This window comes from Thamnophis elegans, chromosome 1 (assembly GCF_009769535.1).
Source record: "Thamnophis elegans isolate rThaEle1 chromosome 1, rThaEle1.pri, whole genome shotgun sequence".
NCBI classification, from domain to species: domain Eukaryota; kingdom Metazoa; phylum Chordata; class Lepidosauria; order Squamata; family Colubridae; genus Thamnophis; species Thamnophis elegans.
Window position 1 is genome coordinate 154,739,420 of NC_045541.1, and position 20,247 is coordinate 154,759,666.

Consider the following 20,247-nt stretch of genomic DNA (forward strand, 5'->3'; position numbering starts at 1 on the left):
GATGAATATTTTCATAAGTCAAAACATTGCACATCTACATATCAGCTTACTTTCCCCTGAGTTCATCCAGATGTTGCTTATATCATAAATCTTCTATTATCTTAAGAAAATGATTTAATACATTGGCAAAAAGTTGGGGTATCCTAGGTACTCCAAAATTTGTTAGTAATTTCAGCTTTCCAGCATCTGTATTTCTCTTTTGCACCTTTGCCAGTGTTTTGTCAATTACCCCCTCATCTCATACTCATAAAAGTTTACATTGGGAATAAGGATGGTAACAATTAATAATGAAGTTTGAATACAGGAAGCAGAATAAATGAACAAACAATGAAAAAATTATTATTTCAGTGATTCTCTGCAATTGTGAATTTATAATTTCCTTTTCCTGCTTTTAAAATTAGATTGCAAAATGGCTGATAGTCTCTTAAGCAATCTGGACAAACTGCTGCTACAACTTGGTATGTTAGAAAGTTTCATCCTAAAAATAGTCACTAAAAGAAATTCCCAACTTTTTATTTCAGTTAGTCAAAAATTTTGGATTATCTGAATTAATTTCACAGATGGCTCTTATATAAATCTCTTTATGAGAGGATATTTCTAGTTAGATAGTTCTAACTAGATAGACTAGTTAGTCTCATTAAAGTGTTTCTTGGTACAGTCAATGGTTTAAGAAATTATATATGGAGTGATGTTGTTTAGAGTAGAACAGAGTTACAACTAAAGATTTGCAGGTCAGATCTGTTAGCCCTGAACTCTTCTGTCTATGGAAATTCTCAGTCATCCAGGTCATGGTTGTCCCAAAGGTGCTTTTTTCAAGTGGCAACTGGACTTTCTGGATTTTCTTTGAACACATTTCACTTCTCATCCAAAAAGCTTCTTCAGCTTTAGATTCGGTAATTTTATTTAATTTCTCTGCTTCTCCAATACTCTTTAGCTGGGGCATCCACTTTAGCTGCAGTAACTTCAGCTTCTTTGATGAGAAGCGAAATGTCTTCAAAGAAAAACCAGAAAGTCCAGTTGCCTCTTGAAAAAAAGCACCTTTGGGACAACCTGAACTCTTCTATTACTTCTCATTTTCTTTTTGTTTTCCTATTCCCATTTCTTTTATTTTACTTTCTGGGTTATTTACATGAATAACAAGGAGGCACTGAAAATAAGAAAAACAATTTTAAACTGTAACAGTAAAAGTAACTTGGAGATGCAGAATTAGAGCTGGAATAAATAGGGAACATTGCATACTATGGTTCTTACTTAAATTCATGTAGAATAGCAATAAAATTTACCAACTATGATTGAAAATGCATATTTCTTTTTTACATTTAAATTTGATTTATATCAATACAAAACATGCATATATCTTGTTCAGTTTTTCAGCTTGAACAAGCATCTTACTCCAAAGAATATGAAAAACAACAGATACAGTGTGAGTATATTTCATGAATATATAAAAAAGGATGTAATATTATAGTAAAAAAAAGCACATGGTTCAATTCAAGGATTTATTTTTACTTTTACTTTTGCAGATTGAGTATCATTTCATATTTATGAGTACCGGTAGTTCATATTTCATATTATAGAATATTTCATATTCTTACTACTTTTTCCATAGCAGTTTTATTTCTGCCCCCCAATATCTTAGATCTAGTATCATTTTAGTTATCTTCTCCTTTACAATTTTCTCCCTTAAACGTCTGCATTTGATATCATAATACAAATATGAAGCGGTAGAGATATTTTATCTTTAAATTTTGTCATTTTGGTGTCACTGTGGTTAGGAACAGATGGTTATGTCTATGCTATCCATGAAGTATTTCTTTCAATCTTAAATTGACATAGAGACATACAAAAATTTATTTTCAGTATATACTGCAAACATTTTGGGGAAAAAAAGTGAAATCTGCCACCTACATGAAGAAATAAATAAAAGTGAGGAAGCAATTCTTAGCTTATGCAGACAAAATAAAACCAATAAAGAGAACTGTAACATGTAAGTATATTGTATATACTTATATTTATTTATATAAACCCTTTTTACCCTTTTTTATTCTTCTTTTCACTGGAAAAAATTCTCAAAATTTCTAAAAATAATAATAATAATTCTATCATAACACAGGATGTCAAAATGATACCATGTGATCAATGACATCATTACAAAATAATGCAACTATGCTATTATGTCACAGCATATGTTGCAAATAGGTAAGTCATGACATTTATGTAATGATGTCGTATTTTTTGCACTTCTTAAAATTGCTTCCAGATTGCACAGGAGCTGAAAAAAATGCAGAGTAATGTAACTCAAATCATCAAAGGGCTTGAACAATTTTCCTTTGAAGAATGTTTGCAATATCGGAGGCATAATTAGGACACCAGCAGTTAAAACTAAAAAGGGAAAATAGTAAACTGATACCACTCTCACGGCCTTCCGAAAGGCTACCAAAACCTGGCTATTCCAGCAGGCCTGGGGCTGTTGACCTCATGTATGAGGTCCAGCCCCGCCTAGATTGAGTGCATGAAGTGATCTGTTAATCTGTTTTATTCTCTCTCTTTTAATTTGCTTTATTCTCTCTATTTTAAATTTTTATCTTTGGAAATGTATTTCTGTAAGCCGCCTGGAGTCCTTTGGGATTGGGCGGCCTATAAATTTATTAAACAGTTAAACAACAGTTAAACAGATTTAACATCATTCAAAGATGCATCACACTAGAATATAGAATAAAAGAATTGGAAGGGACCTTGGAGGTCATCTAGTCCAACTCCCTGCTTGAGCAGGAGACCCTATACTATTTCAGACTAGTGTCTGCCCAGTCTTTTCTTAAAAGCCTCCACAATGGGGCACCCACAACTTCTGAAGCCAAAGCATTCCATTGGTTAATTGTTCTCACCATTAAGAAATTTCTCCTTAGTCCTAGTTTGCTTCTTTGTTTGATTGGTTTCCCATTCATTGTTTCTTGTCTTACCTTCTGGTGCTTTGGAAAATAGGTTGCCCCCTTCTTCTTTGTGGCAGCCCCTTAAACATTTGGAACACTGCTAGTCTCCCCTATTCTTTCTTTTCACTGGACTAGACATACCCAATTCCTGCAACCATACTTCATATGTTTTAACCTTCAGCCACTAATCACCCTTGTTACTCTTCGCTGCAGTGGTTCCAGAATCTCAACATCTTTTTTATATTGCGGTGACCAAGTATAAAAAAGATGTTGAGACACTAGAAAGAGTTCAGACATAATTATATTATAGCTTTGTTACTTTGGACAATTCTTAAATTATGCTGACTCAACAAATAGATAATTGTTGTTATTTTAAACTTACTGATCTAGTTGGAAACCAACGTACGTTATTTTGAAAAAACATGAAGAATATTTACAGAAAGAACTTCAGAATCAACAAGAAGCAACAGAAAAAGACAAGTATGCAAAGACATGTGAACTTTTCATACTATGACTTAAATATCTGTATTATGTTCATTAACCAGAATAGTATAGGGTTTTGAAATCAAATTGACAAAACTCAGATGGAAACATATTTTTATTAAATTAAGACAAATAAAATTAATTAAATATATGTACAATGCTACAGTGTTGAAAGACTGAATATGTAAGACTGAATCAATGAATGAAAGAATTAAAATATTATTTTAAGAAGAAAAGGGATTTACAAACCCACATTGTGGAAAAAGAACATTGAAATTATAGACGTACATCTTTTGGCAATAGGAATACAGTCTTTTGGCAGACTGTATTCATGATACATAATCTGCCTTTTCAGAATATGAGTGCTGAAGAGCAATATCCACATATTTAAGCATTTAAACTTGATCTATTTTATATCCAGCTTGCCAGCCATATTTTGTTAAATGCTTAGAGATGGTTATATTATGAATAATTTGATGAAATATTGATAGTTTTATTAATTCTATTCATTATTAAATAGAAGTGGAAATTGCAGTTGAGAAAAATATAAAGTATATTTTCATGGGCAGTTACAATTAGGATGTCACATATGATTAATAGTGATAATATATATTAGTAATAAATACAAATTGTCAAAAATATTCACAGTTAATTAAATAATAGCATATGGTGTTAATATGGTTGCAAACATCAGTTGAGTAGAGTGTATATTGTAAAATATGATAATCTTTTTGAAATAAAATTAATCACCAATGAAAAATGACTATTTTCTTGTTTTAAAAGAAAAATGTACCAGGATTATATGAATCAATATCAAGAAGTTTTCAGGCAGCACCAAGCAAAATATTTAGAAACTACAATTGCCCAAGAATATTATCGTGAAAAAAAAGAATATGAAGAAATTCAAGATCAAGTTCAACAACATTCTAAATTATTTAAGCAGAAAGAAGCTGAACTGATAGATCTTCACAGTAAAATATACTTTTAATAATTTTAATTTCATTTATGCAGAGCCTTTAAACTATGAGTTAAAATAAATGTAAAAGTATAATTATTGTTTCAGAATATTTTCTCTTTATGGGTGTTTTCAAATTGGCATTTTCCCCTGAAATTAAAAGCTATTGATAAAGATTGCATTATCCTGAAATCTGTCATATTATGGTTAATGTATTTGTTTGCTTTTTAAAAATAGAATGCAGTACTTCTTATTTGGATTAATACTGTATTTCATACATGGAATAATTAATTTCCCATATACTTTATTTCTATATATTCAGTGATAAACATTTTTTTCTAGAACTGTTGATTTGGGTTTCTAATGTTTTTGAACATTTTCCCAAAATTATCATGAGGTTTGTAAGTATGTATAAATGTATTTATGCACATCTCCCAAAACTAATATGCTCGAAAAGGGAAAGAGGATATCCATAATCTGGACAAGATTGGTATGAAGTAGAATTGTTCTGAGACCATAAAATCTAGGTTTAATGTCTGTTGGAAGGAATTAGCAAAATTCATATACTGAATGTGTTCAAAGAAAAGATTATCTTAATAAGAGAAGATGGGACAACAGTGATTGAAAAGATGTATACCTGAATATCATGAATATTGTGTTACTATTATGACACAAATTCATAGAAAGTAGATTGGTGGTGGTAACATTCTGAATGATTTTTAGTAGGAAGGAATTGTGGCTCCTAATAGCAATAGCAAAAAACTCTCACCCACTCACTGCTATGTGAGCAAAATCATAAACAGGTATATTAACTAATACTACTACCATTACTATTAATAATAATAACTTTCTACTACAACAATAGAATCAAACCACTTGGACTGTTTTCCTTCTTTTCTGTTTAATAAGATGCAGAACAGTTAAGAGATTAATTGATTACCATATTTTTTCCAGGACCTGGTCCTTTCCAATCACTTTCTTCATGGGCAACACAAATGTATCCATTCAACTCTTCCCACCCCAGCCCCACTACTGATTCTATCATGATAGAATGTAGCTATTACATCAATTGAAAAGTACATGTAGCAATAATGTATTTTGCAATTTAAGAAGCTAACTAAATTAGAATGACAAGAAGGAATTATGGATAATGCTCATATATTCAGGATATGTAAATTGTAATCAAGATACCGTATAGGGAAATAGGAAATGCTAGTTTAAATTTGGTTTAAAATGACTCTTCTTAGTTAAATAGAAGACTATCACAAGAATTAGTTATATAATATTTTTAGAACTACTAAATGTAAATTGTTATCCTTCCATACATCATAGTGCATCTTAAATTTTGGGGATAGAATGTAATGGAAATTTGGCTACCCCTTTAGAGATAGAGCCTATCTCTAAAAATGGACATATGCCCTCACTCTTCTTCATCTCTCTCCCTATATATTTGTCTAGTTTTGTTTTAATAGCTCCCCTAGTCTAGTGAACCAATTTGGAGATTTGAGGGGGGATTACACAAAAGTAGAAAAATTTGCTTTATTCCTGGATACCATTCTATCAGTATAATACCAGTGTAAATTCATTCAGTACATTAATGCAATCTTCTTTCATGTTTTATTTGAAATGGAATTAACATTCACATTAACATCATTACCTTGGTCCCAGATTTATAGAAGCTAGTAGAGCTTCATCTTCTCAAATGTTTTATGCAATGTTTTCTAAATTTTTGATCATTTAATATACAAATTATGCCATGGCCACTAGACTGCACTGTAGCCTAATTCTCAATTTAATTTGAAATACTAGGACCAATTGTTAAAAGTCAACTTCACATAATTAAAATGCTAATTTTAATGAAATTAACATGATATGTTTCATGTTAGTTACAAGTTAGCAATTTTTAAATATAGATTCTAATGTATCTTAGATTGTATACTTTTCGGAGGCTAATAAATGATTCATCAACATGTTAATAACAAACTGGGTACATTTGGATGGAGAATAAAATTATTCAAATTATGGAGAATCAATTCATTGATTTCAGATATTTAAATGAAAATGAGCTCTTCATAACTATGAGCAGAATTGTGATCCCTTTTAGCTTTTTATTTGAATGTTAAATTGTGTGTTCGATTGATTCCTTAACATATGAAAGTGCTTCTCTGCGGCAGAACACAAAGGAAACTCTTACTCATGCAGCAATTCTCAAACAGCAATCAGCAGAACTTGTCAAAACTGCAAAAGAGCTAGAAAAGAAAATCAACTACTTCAAAGAGGTAAGTATTTATGTTGCAGTCTATGTGAAAATGTCACTACATCAGATCACAGTGGGAAAGTATTATTAGAGATTGCAGTGTATGAAGTATTTCTGAAATGGGAATCTAATCTAAGCAGTGATTAATGAATAACTATATTTATAACTAACAGAAAAGAAATTTATTTATAAGAAATACATTCTGTTAGCAGAAAAGTCAAAGACTATGTGGCTTGTGCATGTATGCATGGAAAGTTAGACAGAAATAAATGACTTCAGATTAGCTGGGTAACTCACCCCAGAAGGTTGTTTTTTGAGGAAAATAGGAGGTGGAAGATTAGGTATGTTTGCTATCTTAAGTTATTTGTAAACATAATAAAGATGGGATAAAAATACACACATTAAAAATTTGCACAAAATAAATGAATTTTGTCTTTTAGCATCTAGACAATGTTACAGAAGATCAAAAGGATACTGAAGAGATGGAAGAGGATTCTAATATGATAGAAGAAAAAGCAAAAAATCAAGAAAGAAAGAAGGGGTTTGATGAAAGGTGGCATTTTAAAATCAAATATATCACACTAAAACATGAGTTATAAAGAGGTTACTGAATCCTGAAATCTTTTGTAGGAAGTGATCACCCAGCCCTCTCCCAGAAAAATGAAATATTCTAGGAAATATTGAAAAGGCAGAACATTTCTCTGGATGTGAAAAGGAAGAACTTGTTTTATTAAAGAGAGAATAGTTCTCTGTAGCTTCCGGCCCCCACTGACTTTGTCAATGGGCTATTAAGAAGGCCAAGCCAGTCCCTTTACATAATAAAGAGTTCTCCCCTTCAGCTCCAGGGGGATGGGATTAAGACATGATAATATTGGCCCTTTATCCAACTCACCACATGGCATCTGAGAACTCAACCAAACCTGGATTCAAAACACAGCCTGCATGGCCTATGGGAGTCTGACAACCAATCCGTATACAAGCTCAAGATCAAAGGCCAGAGAGGGCATAAAACCAGGGACTCAGCATCTCAGTCCACCCTTCTCTTTTTCTCCACCAACATTGAAGCATGTGACACCTTTTCTGTTCAGGACTCAAGCCATGTGGTCCTGTCCACCATTAAAACCATCTTTCCAAGCAGCCTCCATGTCTCCAGTGTCTTTTTCCCCACTTGGAGTCAAACCCAGAAGGACATTTTTGTCAACAATTGGCGACCCACAGATAGGACTCCAAGCTAGCCTAACCAATGGATATGGCCCAGGTAAGCCTCCCATGCCGACACAGACCCCATTGAGTCTGTGGATGGACTTTATCTTGGCCTTAACCATTGGATCTAGGTTTTAAAGAGGTTTTGAGTTTGAGCTCAAAGGCTGCCTGGAAAGAAGGTGAGTACCTCTAAATTTTAATTCTCTAAAAATTAATTTTAAAGCATGGGAAATGTGTGTATGCCTGCATGTGTGTGACTATTGGGATCCTTCTCCTGATCACAGCTGGATCTTGGTTCCTCTGTGTGTTTTACCAAGAGAGCCTGGAAAGTATTAGGGACAGGCCAGAGCAGGGAAAGGAGAGTGTGTGAAAATGGATGGAAAGGTGAATGAGAATTTGTTGTTGTTTTTATTGTTTTTGCTTTTGACCTGTGGGGAAAAAAAGCAAAGGCCCAAAAGAGTAGAAATGAGTGGAAAACAGTACTGGTACTAACTGCAGAGGAGCAGAGGTCCTCAAGGATTACTTTTTTGATCCTCAAAACCCAGATGATTCCCTGAGAGGAGGGGCCGAATGCTTCGTGGGGGAATCGAAGTGCCCAGAATCTTTTTTTTTCTGAAACTTATGGTGTGTGGTCACCCAGCTAGGTCAAAGTGAGCCCTACATGTAAAAGATCATGGGAAGCATTAGCTCGCGGGTGCCAGAAGTGCCCTCGGAGATTTCCTTAGATGCCAAGATTTTGGCTGACATGAGTAAAAAGAGAGCAAGGAAATTGTGTGAGAAATTGGCTTTGCTGAAAGATGATACAGGAAAACTAATTTGGCTACATAAAGGTACTTAAAAGAAAAGGGAAATATTGGGGTTTCTTTTTTTCTCTTGTCTATTTGTCTCTTTCTCTGTCTTCTATGCAACCATGTGGTTTGTTAAGATTTGTGCCTTCCCAAATTTAACAGATTTGTGCTGGGAATGACTAGGATGTGTAAACCAGAGAGATCTCTCCCCCATCTTATTTTCTCCTTATCCTTCTGTAATTGTGTGTCTAAGTCTTTGTGCACCCTCGAGGTAATTGTAACTATAAAATGTCTCCAATCCCAAAAGACAAGAATTTTAAAGTGTTCAAAGAAAGAAAAGAGTAAACTGGCAGAAATTGCCTCTGCTCAGTTTGTCGGGCCCAGAAAACTGAGTGAAGGGGGAGGGGAGTCTTTGTTTTGTGTTTGTTTGGCCAACAAGAACAGAGTAAAGAGAAGTATTCTTCCTTCCTTCGTTCCCTGTACCTCAAAGTAACAACCCAGGAAATGTTTTAAGTTCATTTACAAGAAAAGTTTCATACTTGCAGTTATTGTGTGTTTAAATGATTTTACCTGTTCATCTCTTTCCTGAAGCATATGAATCCAGACCCCAGAAGTTTTCCCCCTTACAAATTCATAGAGTATTACAAATTGTATCTGCTTTACTTACTATTTTACAGAGCGATTTCTGTTCTAACAGATTTAAATACAGATTTTCAATATAATATTTACACATAAATTGGCTAGTGCAGAAAGGTTTATACTATATTTTCCTAATCTGAAGATTCCCTTGTAGTAATTACTTTAGAATTGGAATGGAATCATCTTACATTGCTTAAAAATATAAAAGGACAATTGTCTGATCCTGGTAAAACATGTGACTTTTCTAAGAAGTTGGTGTTGGCTTCTAGATCAAATCAATTTGGGGGAAATGAAGAACGATTCCTTATATAGTCTAAGTAACTATAGAATTTCTCTAGACAAGAAAATACCTCAATTTAAAAAGCAAATCCAGCTCTTAGATAACATGAATTCACTCTAGGAACCAAAAGTAAGTAACATATGAATCCTCAAAGAAGCAATGTGGTTTTCCATATGTTTTCTCCAATAGTCAAAGGACATTTTCACACTAGTATTTTATATAGTATCTCTAATTTTATGTTCCTTCTTCTGTTCCCACTTTAAAGCATTGGAAAAAAGTAGATAATACTTGAAGAAAGACTGTTAAAAGTAAACAAATAATCCTTCAAATAATAGCATCTTAATATTATTTAGCTATAAAACATTACATTTATGTATAATTATGCCATTTCATTGAACAAAAAAAAAGAACTAGAGGAAAAACTTCAACAAACTAAAGCTAAAAAGAACAACAAGCCAAAACTAAAACCAAATGAAAAAGAAAAAAAATGTGAAGACAGAACAAAAGTTGTGGTACATTGTTTATCTTTTATTTATTTATGAATCAAATTTAGAAACTGCCCATCTGCCTCACAGAGATATTAATACTAAATTAAAACCAATTATATTCTATAATAATGTACTTGTTTTCAAAAAGAAAAGTTTGTGTTAACAGTTTTAATCAAAGGTAGGTCAATAATTTTGTAACAATTGGGTATTTTCCCATGCTTTTCATATTTTTATTAAGCAAGTTGCTCAATAGACATTATCCAGTGAGGAGATTAGATAAGATTGAGCATTTTTGTATGTCCTTAGCATTTATTTCAAAGTAAAGTAAAATAAAATATGTGTCTCAGGTATTCCATGTTTCTTTCATTGATTTAAATTTTTCTTTCAGCTTGTTCAAAGAGAGTCAACATTTATTGAACAAGAAAGAACAAACGTATAAACCATTTAATCTAAGTAGCATTTTTCAGAAATTAGTTCAAAGTGTGCCAACTGTGAAGCCACTATCTCAGATCACAGACACAGGTAACAAAATATTAAGAGATTTAGCTCTAAGATTTTGAGATGAATGAAAAGAAATATGCTGCTGATGTTCATAATCAACTATACTTCTTCAATTCATAATCTGTATATGCATACTCAGCTGTCTACAAACAGAGTTTTATAGAAAATAATTGTGCTAAGTATAGCTGGGGAAACTACCTTAAAATAGTATCAAATACGAAAAAAAAATTATAGAAGGAAACAAAACCTTTTGCCAAAAAAGCATTGATAAAGTACTTGCAGCATATTTCTATTGATTTCTAACAGCAGCATCAGAACAAGAAACAGTACAGGTAGTCCTTGACTTACTACTACAGTTGAGCTCAAAATTTCCATTGCTAAGCAAGGCAGTTGTATAGTGAGTTTGTCCCATTTTTGTGACCTTTTAACCACAGTTGTTAAATGAAGCACTGCAGTTGTAAGTGAATCATGCAGTCATTAAGTGAAATGTGGTTTCTCCCATTGTCTTCGCTTGTCAGAAGCCAGATGGGAAAGTTTCAAGGCTTCTGACCCGAGACAATGCAACTGTCACAAATACATGTCGGTTACCAAGTGCCGAAATTTTGATCACATGATCATGAGGATGCTGCAATGGTCATAAGTATGAAAATAGTTAAGTCACTTTTTCAATGCCATTGTAACTCTGAACAGTTACTAAATGAATGGTTGTAAGTCAAGGACTACTTTTACAGTCTCTGGGACTCTGGGAAGTAAATGCATACATACAAACATAGGTAGAATGTTGGATATTCCATCTATGGATAGTGCTGGATATTATTGCTATATGTGTACCATTTTCCCCACAGCATATATACAACCTGTGATATCACTTACCTGTGTCTTTAAATATTTATGTATACATCTGAATATTATAGAATATATTAAGGTATTTCCCTGCATAATTGATATCTTTATTGCAGGAAGTATAGATGTTTTTCTACATCAGTCATACTGGAACTAGTTAGTCAAATACAACTGATTCTGTTTCCTATGGTAATGTGTCATCTTTCCTCTTCAAGGGAGAGAGATAAAGTCCTTCTCTGAGCACATAGACCTCTGTTTTGCCCAATTTCTCCTCTTATGAGAAGTAAATGTCACATCCTTTGTGGGCATACCTTTTCAAGAGCCTGGCATAGGTTTTTAAACTAGATGTGTCATCACCATCTCAAACTGAACATGGACAAGATGGTTGTACTTCCAAAATCTAAATTGATACAGAACGTTTCTTAAAATATTTTATCAGTATAGCCATCAACATTTGTAATTTTATTTGATGAATATTCATAGAATCCATCTGTTCTTCATTACTGAGATTGCATAGCTGCCCTGATTTCTCTCATCTGAATAATTCTAGTAGAATGCTGTCCAGATTATGTCCATATTGTTCTGTTGTTCTGGGCATCATTGAACTACCCTTAGTGCCCTCTTTTTCTAGTATCTATACTAGCTGGATGTTTGCAGAAGGTCAGCACAAATTTGTATCAGCACAACGTTTGTAATCCCTATAGCTGATTCATTGGTTGACAAACCGTATACAACGAGTAGTCCTTAATGGTATTACATCTACTTGGAGGGAAGTAAGCAGTGGGGTACCACAGTGGGGTTCCATCTTACGCCCAGTATTCTTCAATATCTTCATAAATGGTTTAGATGATGGAATAGAAGTGGATCTCATCAAATTTTCAGTTGACACTAAGCTGGCAGGAATAGCCAAAACCCCAGAAGACAAGCTCATGATCCAAAAAGATCTTGACAGACTTGAACAATGGGCCCTATCCAACAAAATGAAATTTAATGTGGAGAAAGGCAAGGTTTTACACCTGAGCAGGAAAAACCAAAGGTACAAGTGCAGATTAGGCAAAACCTGACTCAAAAATAGTAACTGTGAGAGGGGATTTTTTAGTCCTAGTGGGTGATCACCTAAGCATGAGTCAGCAGTGTGCAGCAGCACTCAAAAAAGCCAGAACAATCCTTGGTTATATAAAGAGGCATAGAATCAAAATCACATGAAGTATTAGCACCACTTTGTAAAGCCTTAGTAAGACCACACTTGGAATACTGCATCCAGTTTTGGTTACCACATTACAAAAAATGTGGAGAGTTAGGAAAAGAGCAATTAATATGATTGAAGGCCTGGAAACTAAAACATATGAAGAATGGTTGCAGGATTTGGGTTTGGAGAATTGGTTGCAGGATTTAGTCTAGAGAAAAGAAGGACTGGGGGAGACATGATAGCAATATTCCAGTACTTGAGAGACTGTCACAAAGAGGAGGAGGTCAATTTATTTTCCAAAGCATCACAGGGCAGGATAAGAAACAATAGATGGAAACTAATCAAGGAGAAGGCAACCTGGAATTATGGAGAAACTTCATAACAGTGAAGACCATGAACCAGTGGAACAGCTTGCCTTCAAAGGTTGTGGGTGCTTCATCACTGGAGGTTTTTAAGAAGTGACTGGACAGTCATTTGTCTGAAATAGTATAGGGTCTCCTGCTTGAGCAGAGGACTGGACTAGAAAACTTCCAAATCTATTCTGGTTGTTGATTGTTGATTGATTGATTGATTGATGTCCTACTGCTCCAGTCTCTGCCTTGAGTCATTGCAGACATCTTCTCTCCTAACATGTTAACAGGTTTGTTTGAGCCATGTTGGAATAAGGGGAAAACACCATGTTAATATTGCTTCAGGTAAAAATACCCCACCAAAATATGGCTAAAAAAATGTGTTGCCAGAACAATTTTGTGTTATGGTGGGTGCAAACAGCAAAAACCTTTACTCAAATATTGTAATTTTTTTTTACTATAAGTTGATTACTACATATAATTACCATTTTGATGTCAATTTTATATTATTCCTACATGAGAATCAACTTAATAATATAGAACTCATAATGTTATATAATACAGGTGCAGAAAAGAAAGAGGATCTGGCAGGACATTCAACAGTAACTAGTATGTATTTCAACCATATGGAAAATGAAAATCAGGTATGCAATCAGGTATGCAAACAAAAAGCAGAATGAGTAATATGCATCCATTAGTTCAGCACAATAAAATGTATTTAAAAATAATGTGGTGCATCTAAAGTTAATTTTGAAAAAACAATTCTCTTTTCATTCTATTGGGATTCTTTTTGTCTAAGTCGACACAAGGTCAGTATGGGCAGATCTATCTACTGTATGAAATCCTTTAGAGTGAATGCATTTTGTTTCCTTTTAAGTACAGTACAGTATGGTACACAAATTTAAAGGAAAAACAGGAAACTTACTTAAAATATAAGTTGGGTCCAAGTACCCAAGGTTCAATTCTTTAAGACACTGCTAACTGCAGTGAGGTGACACGAGGCTGGATCCAGGCGGTTGTAACCGCCTCCCTTCGGGAGGGGAACTTCCCCGCCACACTGAAAGCGGCGGTGGTGAGACCCCTCCTGAAGAAACCATCCTTGGATCCAGCTGTTCTTAATAGCTATCGTCCAGTCTCCAACCTTCCATTTCTGGGGAAGGTTGTTGAGAAGGTGGTGGCCTTCCAGCTCCAACGGTCCTTGGAGGAAGCAAACTACCTAGACCCCTTCCAGTCAGGCTTCAGGCCCGGTTACAGCACAGAAACCGCTTTGGTCGCATTGATGGATGATCTCTGGAGAGCCAGAGATGAAGGACGTTCCTCCATCCTGGTCCTCCTTGACCTCTCAGCGGCTTTCGATACCATCGACCATGGTATCCTTCTGCGACGACTGCGGGAGGTGGGAGTGGGAGGCACCGTGCTACGGTGGTTCTCCTCCTACCTCTCGGACAGGTCGCAGTCGGTGTTAGTGGGGGGGCAGAGATCGTCCCCTAGGCCCCTAAATTATGGGGTGCCTCAGGGCTCGGTCTTATCCCCCCTACTATTCAACATCTACATGAAACCGCTGGGAGAGATCATCCGCAGGCACGGGATTAGATACCATCAATATGCGGACGATACTCAATTGTATCTGTCCGCCCCGTGCCAACTCAATGAAGCGGTGGACGTGATGTGCCGGGGCCTTGAGGCCGTCATGGACTGGATGAGGGTTAACAAGCTTGTGCTCAACCCAGAAAAGACCGAGTGGCTGTTGTGTTTCCCTCCCAAAGATTTGGCTACTGTTCCACCACTCAGGCTGGGGGGTCAAATTTTATACCCCTCAGAGAGGGTTCGCAACTTGGGAGTCCTCCTGGATCCACAGCTGTCATTTGACCACCACTTAACGGCTGTGACCAGGGGGGCGTTCGCCCAGGTTCGCCTGGTGCGCCAGTTGCGACCCTACCTGAATCGGGAGGCTCTCACAACAGTCACTCGGGCCCTTGTGACCTCTAGGCTGGAATACTGCAATGTGCTCTACATGGGGCTGCCCTTGAAGAGCATCCGGCGACTTCAGCTAGTGCAGAATGCAGCCGCGCGAGTGATTGCGGGTGCACCCCGATTCACCCGCATTACACCTATCCTCCGCGAGCTGCGCTGGCTACCTGTTGATCTCCGGATGCGCTTCAAGGTGCTATTAATCACCCATAAAGCCCTACATGGCAGTGGATCTGGATACTTGAGAGACCGCCTTCTGCCAATTACATCCCTGCGACCGATAAGATCCCATAGATTAGGCCTCCTCCGCATTCCATCGGCCAGCCAGTGTCGGCTGGCAACTACAAGGAGGAGGGCCTTCTCAGCAGTAGCCCCGACCCTTTGGAACGAGCTCCCCGTGGAGATTCGCACCCTCTCCACCGTCCAGGCCTTCCGCATAGCCTTGAAGAACTGGCTCGCCCGTCAGGCCTGGGGATAGGATAGTTGCCCCTCCCGAATGATGAATGTATGTTGTTTGCTATTTTATTACATGTTGTCCTACTGTCTGTATTCCCCCCCTTCCCAGTTTTTGTGTGAGCCGCCCTGAGTCCCCTCAGGGAAAAGGGCGGCCTACAAATTCTAATAAAATTCTAAAAATTCTAAATTCTAAAAATAAAATAAATAAAAGCATACAATTAAAAATACAGGGATTTAACTACAAAAATTTTCCTTTCAACAAAAAGGTAAGGAATGTAGTAGTAGGGAGGAATAAGAGTTACCTGAGTATTATTTTTAGTGCTGTAGGAGAATAAATGGGTCTTCTATCAGACTTTTATACTCTTAATTTGAAATACATGTTGTTTTGTTTTAGAAATATAATAATTCAGAAACCAATATTGTAGGAACAGTTTCATCTATAACAAATGATCCCAAGGAAATATCAAATAGGTAATTTTTCAATCATCCTATCTTTATTAATAATATATAGTTTATGAAAATATATAATTCTGCTTATGTAAATTAATTATTTTCTGAATTGTTTCAGATTATTAGCTAATCAGAAGAACACACTTACTAAACAGTGCTTTAACATTGAAAATACAAAAGGTAAAATTTTTACTAAAATATGCATTATATATATTGCAATTTACTATTTGATAAGAGACAAAATAGTTTTCACTCCATACTATTTAGAAAGATTGGGAGACTCATTATAGCTGCTCTGAAACAATATAAGCAATTTCATATAAATATTACTAAATATTTGATTAAGTAGACCAGTTAAAATTATATTTATACATTTGTATTACTGTTTTTATTCGGTTATTTAATCTTAATACGGCATTAATGCAGTTTTTTTAAGAATATAAAATGTGTTTCAAAATACAAAAGCAGAACAGTGAATCATTTAAAAAATGCACAATATGAATGATCAGTAAAATTATGAATAAAATTAAATTATATATGAGCATTTATTAGAGTGGCTAAGCCTATGGCCAGATATCTAGATTGTTTAGCTATTAGGTAACATACTTAGGTGGTATACTTAGGGATCACCCTTCATTTTATTACCTTAACCACCTTTCATGAGAGATTGGGTTGAGAAATTGATTGGCACAGAGTTACCCACTTAATGCCATGAAAAATGAGCCTGAATCATAGTGACTCCAATCCAGCACCTTTACCATTATACTGCTTTGGTGAGTTGTGTCACTGCACATATTGGAGTGAGGCAAGAAATGAATTTTGAGTAAAGTGAGGTCTTCTTTTTTTCCCTTCTCAATTCTAAAATGCTTGGCTCTTCACCTTGTTATACCCAACATCTTAAGCTGGCCATTGGAGTATTTGACCTCTCACCCTCTCAGTTCATACATTCATTTTTTATTGTCTGTTTGGGAAACCCTTTCTAGGTGCCGAATTTCCCATGGGTCCACAATTTCAGGGAAATGAATCTAGTGATTGAGTGTTGTTTGGTATTCTGCTCCCTGCGTCTTACAATCTTTCTGACATTGATGCTAAAATCTGATATACATTTACATGACTGGAATATAGCAGTATGTGTTTCTCTTCTTCAATAATGTCCCAGTATAATCACCAATGTTACACTATCTTGATTTTTATAAAATATAATTTTCTGTGGTAGGAAAAAAGGCTGACTACAAACAAAATGAAAAAATATCAGTGGATTCTGCAGCTATATCTCAAGTTAGTTTAACTTTTTGTTACATTGTTCTATTAAATGATTTTCAATAATTTTGAAAACCAGATATATGCTAATGTTAATTGATTTGATGCTTGCTACTTTAAATTTCTTGCATTGTACTTTTTGGGAAAGCAGTTGGTTGAGAAAAATGATCTTCATGTAACATACCTGCATAGGAGACTAATAGCTTCAAATCTATGTAAATTTCTCTCTAAAGAAGCACTTCAGTTCTTATTCCATCATTTATGTACTGATTTTACAAATTTGGATATGCTTTGGATGGTGAGATGGGAGGCATATAAATTAAATATATACATTTATAAAATAAATAAATAAATTTAAATCTTTCAATTTTCAGACAGAAATTTCTACTAAGCCTGGATGTTATTCTTCAACAAGAGATGCAGATGCTGTATCAGTTCCAGGGCTAATAACTCCAGACCCTAACATATTTCCAAAAACCCCTGACTCTTGTGAGATGAGAACTTCATTTGAACTGTAAGCATTGTTAATTCAAAGTTTACTACTGCATCAAACTTTGCCTTTCTTCAGGATCTTTCTGATTTTTAACTTCCACTTAATATTCATATCTTCTTCTTTTTCATTGTACTAGATTTCCACCAGAAAGTGAAGGATTGCTGTCCAAGTCACCTGCTTTTTCTTTTCTTGCTGGGTTTACCTCAAAGTCACAGTCACCTGGATTTAATTTTTTTGATTCTTCTGCATTTGGAAGTGAGAGTTCATTAGATCAGGTATTTTTTAGGGTGATTAACCTATTCACTGGTGTTTTGGTTAAAGTTTTCGGCTAGAATTGACAAGATTCAGATTGAAATCCCAACTTCTTGTATAAAAGAAGGAAGACTAATCATGATCAATACCTAGAATTATATGGAAGAAAGCCAACAAAGAGGTGCTAAAGCAGGGGTGTCAAACTTGCGGTGTCATGTTGGCATCACATGATGTATCGGGACTTTTTTCCCTTTCGCTAAACTGGGCATGAGCATGGCCAGCACATGAAGCATCCTGCCTACCGGCCATGCGTTTGACAGCCCTGTGCTAAAGCCAAGGAAATGAGAGCAAAAGGCCTGGTTGATGCACACAGACCATGACCTGGCTTCACTCTTGCCACTGCCGTTCCCTCCTGCCCCAGTTAAGGTCACCATTTCACAATGCTCCTTATTGGATGGTACATTATCATTTTTATATTTGATTAGTTAGCATTATTGTTTTATGCTATGTTTATGTCTTTCATTTGATTTTATTTATATCCTGTTATTCTGTTCTGTTCAATGTGCAGTTGCAAGGATTCAACTCACTTTGTTGAGAAACTCAATAAACTCAGTTCTGATGATAGATTAATTAGTTTTGATGTGGTCTCATTCTTCACCAAAAATCAAGGAGAACACATCAAAACTAATCAATTTATCAGCAGAATTCAAGAAGACATTGCTACATGTTAAGAGAGTATTTCCTGAAGATACCATTAAAATCCTCCATCATTGCCTCATGTCCAGCTACCTACAATATAACAATGAATTTTATGAGAAAAATGAGGGAGTTGCTATGGGGAAGAACCAACCTGGCTCTGGTATTTTAATTCCACTTTTGTGATCTGGAGTCCTGGTAAAGAAGTCAAAAATCCCTAAAACATTTGAATAGCCTTCTCTAGAGTGCACTATTGATCAGGATCAGGTGAGGGGCAGATTGTCATGGAGAAAGTCTATATATGTGGTTATTAAGAGTCAACAGTAATTTGATGGAATTGATTGATCAATCGATCAATCAATCAATCAATAGTTTAGGAAAAATATAAGAAAACAAGGGATAGGATGGAAATGTAAATAATTATTCCTGGTGCATAGAACATGTTTGGAAAGAAATTAGAGTATGAGGCCACTAATTAGGTTGAATAATTCAGGTCAGACAAAATAACCCCACATAATTAACTACGGATTTGCTTCCACAAGCTGTGCTGATCGTCTTTAATTTGTTAGAGAGGTATTAAACACGTTTAAAAATGATAAGTTCTGTTACAGAGATTCTCTGACTGATGCTGTGACCACCACCACCCGCGCCCCCCCGATGAATAAAGCTAATGAGTTCTTCTTTGGTATTATTGAGAGCACCAATGGCCAGTTTAGCACTGACTATGCTCTTATCTCATTTCTTATCCTATTTGCCCAGACATATACCTAATGTGCCATTTTCTAATGAATTCACTTGGTCTTTTAGCCAGGTGAAAGCTGTTCTGCTGGAAATATAAATCCAATTTCTCCGCACAAAGATATTGGTAAGTTTTCATGGTAGAAATATATTGCGACTATTGTTTATTCATAAATTACTTAAAAGCATTTATATTGAGAGCCAGACTATGACTTTATCTTTTAAACAAAAATATTTTAAAAAGAGCTCCATCCAGGAGCTAATGCCATCTCCCCTCAATTTATAATATTTCTGGACAGTCTAATGTATTGTAATTGGAATACTCTTTTGCTTTTTGTTTTAATAATGGCTTATAATCAATATTAATATGTTATTGATATATGCTGTATCAAATATTAATTCAGAGTATTATTCTGTTCAAGGAGATTTCTTTGGGAAAATGGATAACGAAGATTCATTTACATTTGCATTTCCAACACTTCCTTCTGCTCAGGTTTTTCAAGATGGGAAAGAAGGCTTTAATTTTCCCTTTGCTTTTGGATCATCTGAGCAATCCACTCTAAAAGGTTTTCAATCTGCCTCAGAAAACAGAAAGCCATTTTCACTTTTCTGAATTTATCCTTAGCTGTGTTGTAATGTTTTACATAAAAGAAGAAAAAAATAATAGAAAAAAGAGAATGTAAATATTTTTATCTATGGTGACCTCTATTTGTTAGATTACTTTTCAGTTTTTAAATAGCTCTTTGTTAAAAGTTAAAGGGGTGTGTTCTATTTGTTTAAGTGTGTAATGCATTTTATTGTATGGCAGGTAAGCTTCTAAATCTAAATTTACACACTAGCCCTTTCAACAGGTTTGCTGATGTTGACAAAATAATGTACTGTTTGTTTCTGTAATGACACCAGAAATATAAAAGCAGTTTTAGTAAAGTTTTTATAGTTATTAATGGCAAAGTTGTTTCCCTTTGTTCTATTGCTATACACGAGATTATATTGTCACATTGTTATATATTTTACATATAAGCAAA

General features: G+C 35.1%; 1 protein-coding gene across 1 annotated transcript; it reads left to right on the top strand.

Annotated features, from left to right (window-relative positions):
- The first annotated feature begins 409 nt into the window (after positions 1-409).
- C1H14orf39 (chromosome 1 C14orf39 homolog) lies at positions 410-19,835 on the top strand. The gene is made up of 14 exons (XM_032214014.1): positions 410-458; positions 1,367-1,423; positions 1,861-1,987; positions 3,321-3,410; positions 4,197-4,384; positions 5,323-5,365; positions 6,527-6,647; positions 7,066-7,178; positions 10,412-10,545; positions 13,471-13,562; positions 17,418-17,557; positions 17,673-17,811; positions 19,292-19,349; positions 19,645-19,835. The coding sequence occupies exons 1-14, from the start codon at positions 410-412 to the stop codon at positions 19,833-19,835; spliced, it is 1,542 nt and encodes a 513-aa protein (XP_032069905.1).
- Positions 19,836-20,247: the final 412 nt, after the last annotated feature.

What these genes read in the sequence shown, in the direction of transcription:
- C1H14orf39 (XM_032214014.1), top strand. Translation starts at nt 410, where the DNA reads ATGGCTGATAGTCTCTTAAGCAATCTGGACAAACTGCTGCTACAACTT. An exon ending in TGAACTGATAGATCTTCACA is followed by an intron (nt 4,385 to 5,322) that starts GTAAAATATACT and finishes TATTTTTTCCAG; the next exon opens with GACCTGGTCCTTTCCAATCA. An exon ending in TCTTCATGGGCAACACAAAT is followed by an intron (nt 5,366 to 6,526) that starts GTATCCATTCAA and finishes AACATATGAAAG; the next exon opens with TGCTTCTCTGCGGCAGAACA.